This window comes from Pavona decussata, unplaced genomic scaffold, assembly GCF_977016875.1.
Source record: "Pavona decussata unplaced genomic scaffold, jaPavDecu1.1 SCAFFOLD_297, whole genome shotgun sequence".
NCBI classification, from domain to species: domain Eukaryota; kingdom Metazoa; phylum Cnidaria; class Anthozoa; order Scleractinia; family Agariciidae; genus Pavona; species Pavona decussata.
Window position 1 is genome coordinate 1 of NW_028145694.1, and position 10000 is coordinate 10000.

At 36.6% G+C, this 10000-nt stretch overlaps 1 protein-coding gene across 4 annotated transcripts in view; it reads left to right on the top strand.

Moving 5' to 3' along the window:
• The first annotated feature begins 600 nt into the window (after window positions 1-600).
• Window positions 601-10000, top strand: part of LOC146454894 (melatonin receptor type 1A-like) — a 31688-nt gene continuing 22288 nt past the window's right edge. Inside the window, exons 1-7 of one of the 4 annotated variants that reach the window (XM_085094902.1) lie at window positions 606-1761; window positions 2392-2518; window positions 3151-3226; window positions 4631-4661; window positions 7207-7323; window positions 7923-8037; window positions 9480-9665. In XM_085094902.1, the coding sequence (XP_084951028.1) occupies window positions 1735-1761; window positions 2392-2518; window positions 3151-3226; window positions 4631-4661; window positions 7207-7323; window positions 7923-8037; window positions 9480-9665 (679 nt within the window). In that variant the 5' untranslated portion in view covers window positions 606-1734. Of the gene's footprint in view, window positions 1762-2391; window positions 2519-3150; window positions 3227-4630; window positions 4662-7206; window positions 7324-7922; window positions 8038-9479; window positions 9666-10000 lie in introns of all 4 variants that reach the window. The other 3 variants (XM_085094903.1, XM_085094905.1, XM_085094904.1) reach the window with 3 other exon arrangements.

Here is a 10000-nt window from a genome sequence, read left to right on the forward strand (position 1 = left end):
ATTATTTGATGAAGTAGAAGGGGATTCCGAAGGGAGGCAGACAATTGCGAGGGAAAATTTTGCCATGGGTAATCAGTGATGGTTTATGCTACTTGCTACTAGATAACCTAGTTAACCCTTTAGCCCCTAAGAGTGCCAATTGGCACATAATTCCATAACTCTTTCAATATTTGACAGATTTCTATGAATTTTTGACACAGAGATGATCTTGTGAAGATCTACTCATTAAAAGGATAAAATCTCAACCCCCTCCCCTATGTGATATGTTGACCACCCCCATAACTTTTCAACTTTTTCCCCCTAGAAGTTGTGGGTCTTAGTACATCTCTCACATTAATGAACGTGTTGAGAACTGCAAAATGAGCTATAGTTTAGAGGTATACCTAATATACACAAGGATTGGGACGTCTTTGAACTTTAAAATTTTTACGTTTTAAGGCCATTTATCTCAAAGCCATAACTTTTCTCATTCATAATTATATCAGTTATAAACTACATTCATGAGTAGCTTTAAAATGGTATATCATACATGCACACTGAGTCTGTAGTCTTGGATCTGGAGAAAATGTCGTTTTGCCTTGGGGGTTAAAGGGTTAAGTGTTTGCCTTTCTCTGGAATATAAATATAGTTACTTGGCTATACCTGGCTATTAGCATTTTAGAAATGTCTTAGATATATCCATCATCAGATGCTTGGGAAGAAAACTATTTCCCTCCATCATTTTCCCGATGTAGCAGGAAACAGGTCATAATAAAATTATGACTATTATTATGGGAAATTAAAATAGTTTAAAATCGTAAAAAAAAAAAGCCATGCCTGTTTCTACTAAAACTTAAGTAGGAAGCACTCAAGAAGTTGAAATTATTATCGCCAGGGTAAGTGACAAAGAATTTCCTCACTATCAGTAATGACATTTATCTAAGTTATTTATCAAAGTTAATTGTGGCATTCGTTTATTTTCTAATACTGTTCTTAGCAGCTTCTTAACTCATTTTATCGTTGTTAATCTACCATTGTTTTTGTTGTAATAATGCTAATTAGTTGTTCGTTTTATTCATCACCTGTTAGCATTTACTTTAATTTCCATTTAATTTTAGTTATGTAATTAGTTGTAAGAGTCTTGGCCCGAAATTTAGTATTCCATGCCTTCGTATACATCTTTAAGTTTTGGATTGTAGCAATGCGTCCGTTCAATTAATAAAAAGGCCCGCAAGAGGTTACCTAAAGATCATGTCTTCCACTCACTTTCGTCTGAATAGGACGTTTTATGCAGCTATTTTTCTCGATCACCAAACATTGTTATTTGTTAAAAAACATAATGAGTTGGCTTTTGATTAACAGGAATGCATAGGAAATACATTATAAAAATTATGGTAGCTGATTAGGTTGGATTATAGCAATGCGTCCGTTCAATTAATAAAATGGCCCTAAAGAGGTTACCAAAAGAACATGTCTTCCACTCTCTTTTTTCTCAATAGAACGTTTATGTAGCTATTTTTTCTCGATCAACAAACATTGTCATTTGTTTAAAAACATAATGATTTGCCTTTTGATTAACTGGAATGTATAGGAAATACATTACAAAAATTATTGTAGCTGATTAGCTTTATTGTGGCTTATTTTATTCGACTGCTACATTTTGAATCTGAAAATGTATGGTAATGAATTCTTTTGAAGGGAGGAATTGTCGTGAACGCCATTGATCCTGGAGGTGCGGCCGCTAAGGATGGAAGAATGGCCGTTGGAGACCAGATAGTTATGGTAAGAATGCAACGACGTACCTTCAAGGCAACAATTAGAGCAGAAACCTCTTTATGGATCTACTTCCCCCAAAGTGAAACAATAACGACATGGGTCTATAATTTGGAACATCCAGTGCACATTTACGAAAGAAAAATACCAGAGTTAGCCATGACATTTGCAGTATCAATTCAAATTGTAAAACTGGGAAATTCCAAAAACCTTACTTTTATTTATTTATTTTTTTTATTTTTTGTTCAAAAAAATAAGGGTTTGGTGACTACGCTTTTGACAAACTGCTTAAAGATTTAACACGCTTTTATTTTGTCTTTTAAGCATTATCAATCTATATCAGTGGAAAAAAATGATTTCTTCTTATGCCCCCTTCAGAACCAAATTGTAAAATACTGCATTGGAACCCTTTTAATTGATCATAACAATCCCCACCGCAAAGAAACATACGAAAAGATTGGCTTTACAATGAGCCATCATTGTGAGTAGGTAGCTACATTAATGTCTTTCAAATTAACGGAAAGTTTAGTCACGCGCTGAAAATTACGGTAATTCCGCATTAAGTAAATGCACTTCCTTATAAGTTGTCTTTAAGTACTTAGGAATGCCACACACTAATAAGCTCATGCCTTTCTTCAGGTTAACGGCGAGAATGTGCGAGAAATGAACCATAAGAACGCCGTATCGGCCCTGAGATTAGCTTCATCTCCTGTCAAAATTACAATTCTACGAGAGGATCCTGAGAAGATCTTCACTTCAGTTGAAGGTAATTAAAAGGAGAAGGATTAAATATTCTAAACCGGTCTCCTGGCTAATACTTCCCGTGTTTAGTTTAAATTTTGTAAGCAGCTGGCTAACCTTATTGTTTCCCTCCTTCCTCCAGCCTCATCTTCTTACCTACCCCTACCCCCACCCCCAAAACATTGAAACGAGGCCATCACAGGTTTTCTATTCTCTCCTTACTATTCATGGTAACCTCGTATAAGTTAATCGCAGTTCTCATAACATAAATATCATGCATTGATGAAACAAAGCATCAGTCTGAAATATCCGTGAGGCTATAAAAAAAAAATAGCCTGATACGTTGGCTGATTGACTGACTGACTGACTGACTAACTCACTGATCGACTGATTGGGTTACTAAATATTTGACTGGCTGACTGACTGGTTGACTTGGTGGCTTAATGGCTCACCAGTTGTTGATAACTTACTGGCATCATCCTCTCTTGCTCGCATATAACCGGGAAGAGGATCGAAATGGCTGGTTGGCTGGCTAAGCAACTCAGCTACTCACTTTTTGTCCCCATCCACCGATAGTGCATGCGTTAAATCATATATATATATGATTTTTCTTTTCTTTTTGTCTCCTTTTTTTTTTTCATTGGTTGTTTCATGCAGAGCCATCTACAGTCTTTGAAGTAAAATTAGTGAAGTCCATAACTGACTATATAGGACTCAGCATTCTTGCAAGGAAGTATGTCTTTAATGTAACTAAATAACAATAGTCTATAACATAAAATGATATGGTATTTATTACTGCCTAATTACAAGAAAGAAGAAAAGGATTGTATGGCAAACTCGGAGAAAACCAATGGAGCGCTCAGTTGGCTATAATAAAACCAGCCCGAGTGGAATCATTGTTTTATTAAAACAACGAAGAATATTGCCAAATCTTGCCGATTTCCTTCTGAGTGACGACACTAAGACAATTTAATGGGCGTTGTTTCTTGCGCGTGGTATAATCATCTCATATCCAACGCGCGCCCGTGGAATAATTGTTAAATATTCTATGACCGCTAAGCCAATTAGTTTGGGACATTTATTATTTTTCGTCTTTATGGTATCCAGATCTCTTAGCTACAATACTACCTAGTAGTAGCGCACATCAGATTTTATATCAGTCAGTGGGAATTTCGGTCGAGGATTGAATGCCCAGTTACGGGATTTCATAATAGTGTGCATGTGTGTGATTAACCCAGAGGGGAATTAAATTAATGACCTTCCGTTTTCTGACCATTTTTTTTTCTTTGTTTTACGCAAAGACAAAAATCCGTATCCTCACAGGGATCTAACTTCCGAAATTCCATAAAACCTGTCTAGCCACTAAGGTTTAGTATTTTTTTTTTTATGTGATACGCATCGTATATCCTTCTAGAATCAACAAATAAATGCAATGGTCTTTGTGGCGACAAAGGAACAGCTAAATAAGTAATAGGTATTAAGAATGAGGTAGTATACGGAAGCCATTGAAGAACTCAGGGAAATGGAAACAAAATGGTTCAAGCATCTGAACAGTGTACAAACTCATGTGCTCTATTCTTTGTCTAATACAGTCAGGTGTATTAACCCTTTAACCCCTAAGGCAAAACGACATTTTCTCAAGATTCAAGACTACAAACTCAATGTCCCTGTATGATATACCATTTTAAAGCTTCTCATGAGTGTATTTCATAACTGATATAATTATGAATAAGAAAAGTTATGGCTTTGAGATAAATGGCCTTAAAACGTAAAAATTTTAAAGTTCAAAAACGTCCCAATCCTTGTGTATATTAGGTATGCCGCTAAACTATAGCTTATTTTGCAGTTCTCAACATCTTCATTAATGTGAGAGCTGTCTTAAGACCCACAACGGCTACGGGAAAAAAGTTGAAAAATTGTGGGGTTGGTCAACCATATCACATATGAAAGGGGGTTAAGTTTTTATCCTTTTAATGAGTAGATATTCACAAGGCCATCTTGGTGTCAAAAATTCGTAGAAATCTGTCAAATATTAACAGAGGTGTGGCATTATGTGCCAAATGGCACTCATTTCCCTTAGGAGTGTTGCCTGCATATTCCATTTAATTAAAACACGCTGTTTCACGCTCTTTCCTAGAGATGGAAAAGGAGTGTTTGTCACTTACGTGGTGAGTACAGTTTGGATGTCAGTAATTGCTGTGGTCTTCTTTGGAGACAAAGGAAACCATTAGATACCTTTAATTCTTGTATCCGCATGTAGGACAACAAATACAAAACTTGACATTAAGATTTTAGCGATGTACTTACAAGAGATATATCGCATAGAGTGTAATTTTTCTCTTTTTGAGCGACGGGCTTGACGCAGTTGTTTTGAATAAAGATAGGTATGCTCTTTTGTGATTCAAAAAACAACAACAACAACAAAAAAAACCACGACATCACGTACGTTTCGAGGACTTAGCATCAGTAAGCGAATCGTACTTTGTTTTCCCGCCAAAATGACACTGGTTCACAAGTGCTCACTCTTTCTTTATTAGAAAAAGTCATACAATCATAGTAGTCCTTATGTGTGGTTTTGGAACGACATAGTAATATCTCATACCCTGATCTTCTTACTCTTTGTGAGAGATTATCAAATAAATAAAAACCTTTTGAATATTGCGTAATGCTCTGTCAGAAATGTGACATTCTGCATGACTGCGCTAGTCGAAGATTTTACGTTCAAATCGATGCAAGGAACCACATTCATAGAAGTGGAGAAGTGTTAACATTTGTTTCCCATAAAGCTTGCTTCTAGGCTCGTGCCAAACAGAGGTTTGAAAAATTGTGCGAAAATGGTGACGCGTCTTGTACCAGGAAAAAGTTTTCTATTGGTCAAATTATTGGAAGACGTGACCGATTTTATCAGATGTTTTCTCCGAAGACGAAACATTAGCAGGAGATGACTTGAATGCGTGTTCTCCCCATTCACAGTGAACTCATCGTGTTTCCAGAAACCGAAGGCTAGACCCTCGTGTGACTTGTTGAGTTCCAACCGATATTAGGGTTTTGCCCTTTATAGAACGGTTTTTTGTAGGGTTTTGTTTTTGTTAATATAACAATACAGTTGATTTTCGCGGACATAAGTATGTTTTTGGCCCGACTCAGGCTCTTGGGTTCTGAGAAAGGTCAAAAACATATTTACGCCCGAGAACATCAACTCTATTACTATTATAATAATTTAAGAGGACATTCAGAAAAAGAATCAAAGACCGTGCTGTAAGCAATATCTTGCCATCGTCTGCCATCGTCGCGTCGGTGTTTATTTTTTTGTTGTACAAAAGTTTTCATTGGCGCATATGCTTTAAACGCTAGCAGAACACCGCGAAATTTGACACAAGAGCCTTTTCCTCTGAGTTTTCAAAAGAAAAATAACAGAATTTTATAGTCACTTACACGTGTTAAATTAATTGTTCAATTGCTAAACAAAGCGGGTCTCGCTCGACGAAGACAAATTTACATTCACCTCGCCGCCGGTCATTTAGCTGCTACAGGCCATCATGGCCGTCCTCTTCATCAAGCTGAGACAACTGATAATTTGCTTCTTCGTTACTTTTCTCAGCCATTTTGTAGCCCAAAACATTTCTTTGCAAATGACAGGTCTTCCAGCCAAACAAAACCAAACAAGCAAGAAAACGGCGTAAACAGTGAGTGGTTTCAAGTTCTGATTGGCTGGCTACGTTATTTTATTGTTTCTCATTGGCTCGGAGTAGCGGCATTTTAGCCCGCAAAATACACCCCAACACCAGACAAAATTATTATAATAAATGATATAAAAATGAAACTGGAATTTAAAAGAGAAAACTAGTCATAGTTTCAACAACGCCATAATCAATACTTATTAACATATTCGTAAGAGGCTGTTGAACATGATGCCGGTTATTAAGGCTACCGTATATCTTGAGAGGTGTCTCGCGTCCAAGCAATGTAGCGCGTCCGGTTTAAACTGTAGATAGATAACCCCTATATCAAATTAAAGCTTATAGAGCTGGCTATCACAGCTCACCAAGAATTTTGAAATAAAATGAATTGTCATTTTTTTTAGCGCTGTTTTCTCGAATCATTTTTTTTTTACTTGAAGGGGACCATTTAAAGAGATAAAACTCAAAGGGAATTTGCTTGTTTGCCTTCAAATTTGGACAGTGGCTAGTTTAACATAGAAATAACAAAAATGTTTCTGCGAATATTTTCTTTCGAAATATTTTTTCACCGAGAGCGATTTTTGTACGATCACTCTGCATTTTTTTAATCGTATTTCGAAAATATTCTGTAACTTTTCACTCCAATTAAACTTGGCTAAACGCAGACACGTTTTTTTAGCGGAAACCAAGGAGCAAATTAAATTAGCAAAACATAAAATTCGCTTTGACTTCTAGCTTTCAAAAGGTGATTTGCACGGTCGCATTTAGAGGTCGTGAAAAATCGGCAATTCATTTCATTTTAAAGTTCTTGGTATAGTTTGATAGCCAGCTCTATAAGCTTTAATGTGATATAGGGGTTTACGTATCTACAATTTAAACTGGACGCACTACATCGCTTGGACGTGAGACACCTTTAAAGATATACGGTAACCTTAAGATTAAAAAGCAAAACAAAACAAAACAAGCCTAAAAAATTATCACACTCCGCAACTGGAAATTTCCTTGTTCTTGTATTTGACTTTGCTATCTTTAGTCGGAAGACGGCATTGCCTACAATGAGGGCTCAATTCACCAGGGAGACAGAATACTGGAAGTTAATGGCGTAAATCTCAAGAAAAGTAGTCAAGAAGAGGCCTGTAAAGCCCTAAGAGTGAGTGGCGGAAACATTTACTGGCTTATAACGGCCGAAATAGAAGTGACAGAACACTAGTTTATTGGTTGTTCACAAAAAGGTTTTATTCTTGTTGTTTTATGTTTATAGTGATGTTCCCTTTTCAATCAAAAACCGTTTACCTCCAAAACAGTAATAACTTTTTTCGCATTTATTTTCCTTTTAAGTAACAAAATTCCAGATTAAAGGGTTTTTAAGAACTTTTTTTTTTTGAAGGATCGAATAAGCCGATGGAGAGAGTTTGATGGACACGCCCACAACATAGTTATTCAATGGACAAAATTCGATATATCAAAATTCTACCTTGGCTACAAGTCTGACTTATGGGAATAAACTAAAACAACTTAACTATTCATCTCTGAACCTCAATGTAATTTCTGTAATTTCCCCTAAGTGCCGTCACCAAGTATTCAGTGTCAAAGAAATTGTAATAAGACATCCACGTGACCCTCTCCAATCACGTGAAATATAGGCCAGCGGAGAATCAATTTATATTGAGTATTTGAGATAAGTGCAATTATGTACATTGTGAATTGACCTAAATGTATGGTTCCTTTTTTCTCACATTTAATTTGTAGCGCACTTTCGGAACAGTCGTGCTGAAGATTGGACGCATTACATCACTGTACTCCTCTCTTTATCCGTCCAAAGCTAAGACATCTTATGTCAACTACGCATTGGAAGAAGATGGAGGTAATCTTAGACCATGTTTGCACGATTCCAAAACTTGTTGGTAAGGCAGTGAAGCTGGGCTTTCAAACTAAGCGTCAGTAACCGTGAAGAGGCCGGATGTCCTCTCTTGAATCACCACGTGACAAACTCTTATCATTAGTTATGGAATCTAGTACAACAGCGTACGGTTTAACATTTTTTTTCGATAACTGACACTTGAACAACAAAAAAATTTTCAATCGTCAAGGGACCATGTTGATTTTCACGCGTAGTGACTTTTTTTTGCTGGCGCTCCAACTTTTCGGTGCAGTTAAACCTACAGAAGCAAAAGTATGTAGGAAAGTTTAAAGGGTATTTATTATTTGATGCAGTTGTTAATAGAACTAAGAAACGATTTATGAAGTTTTACCATGCCTCGTGTTAAAATTGGAGGTAGGGATTCTATGGAAACGTGTAATTTTTTTACGTCTTATGAAAAAAAAAATAGCTTGAAAACCTCGCGCTGTCATTCTGAAGAGCTTATTGTGTGCGGTGGTGTAGATTCATAGGTGCAAAAAAACAGCGGTACAAGTCCAAGGCATTACTGTTAATTAACCTGCTGGGGTCTATGTTCCACCTATAAATAATTTAGCTGCCCAACTAGTTTATTATGGAGTGCTTGTTTGTTGTCTTGTTGGCTTATCTTCCCATAAAAGTCACACTGATTAATCTCTTCATTGGTGAAAGTATGAATTTCCTCGGCAGTCCAAGATGTTCTCTTGTCTGATAAATTTAAATTCATTACTAAAATGTCAGTTGAATTACTCTAACAAAATTAAAAAAGAAGAAGTATAATAAGTTTGGTTGGTACAGCCGAAGAGGAAGACACGGAAGAGTGCTGTCCATAAAAGGATGCGCTATCCTTAGTGTACTTGTTCTGTGAAAAATATATAACATGTTGTGTTCCTGTTTGAGCCTCAACCGATTAGTTGTTTTTCTTAGTCATTTTAAGCTTTGTTCCATTTAAAGCGGACTGGTTGGTAATGATAATCTTCTTCAGCGCAAAATGGCCAAAACATACTTACAAAAAACGTCCCAAACTTACAGCTCACTATTTAGCATGGGAGATTAAAAATAAATCTTGTAACGATTGTGATACGACTGAAACACTTGGGCAATCGTGTTTAACGGGATATTTGGTTCATTCTTTTTTATTGCATAACTTTAATTTCCTGATTTTGAAGCTATCCTGAACAACAACTGCCACCATTGACCCAGTTTAAATGTATCTTATCTGTTCGTTAATCAAAGGACGGGAGTATCGAAAACTCTTCCACTTTTCCGATTTCCAGAGATGAACAGCGAACCTTCTCAGAGTAGAATCCCGTCCAGATTAGCATCACTTCAATAACCTAGTCCATATGGGAATTAATTGCAATTCTCGTCCTATCATACCTCTCATATAATTATAACTGTCTTAACAGAAACTAACAGAGAATTCCGTCGCTGGAATAGCTTTGGATATGAACAAAAGAAGAGGCGAAAAATACCACGCGACGTTAACAACCCAGTGCCCACAAGACGACGGTCAGTCAGCTGCCAGGATTACAGCCAGGCCTCGTGCTATGACTTGGAGCTGGAACGGCCATCTTCTGAACACGACATTAGACGTAAAATATTCTTGACTTGTAGGAGCCATTGATAATTGTCTTTAACAGTGGTATTCCGATGTATTTGGGCGACTAATGCAGACAATGATTCATCAATTCATTATTTGATTTAAGGGAGCATTGTAGTGTTATGGTTAAGTTACCTAGTTCATGTGCCGATTCGTTCGAAGAAAGGATGATCAGTTGTTCGAGGCTAGGCTAGGTTGGTCTCTATAGGTCGGTTTATTTTCCTTAGAATTCACAGTGCAATGAACTAACTACTTTATGCTCCAGCCACCACAATTATTCTCTTTGGATGCATTTTAACTAAAACGTTTTTTTTTTTTTTTTGGTTG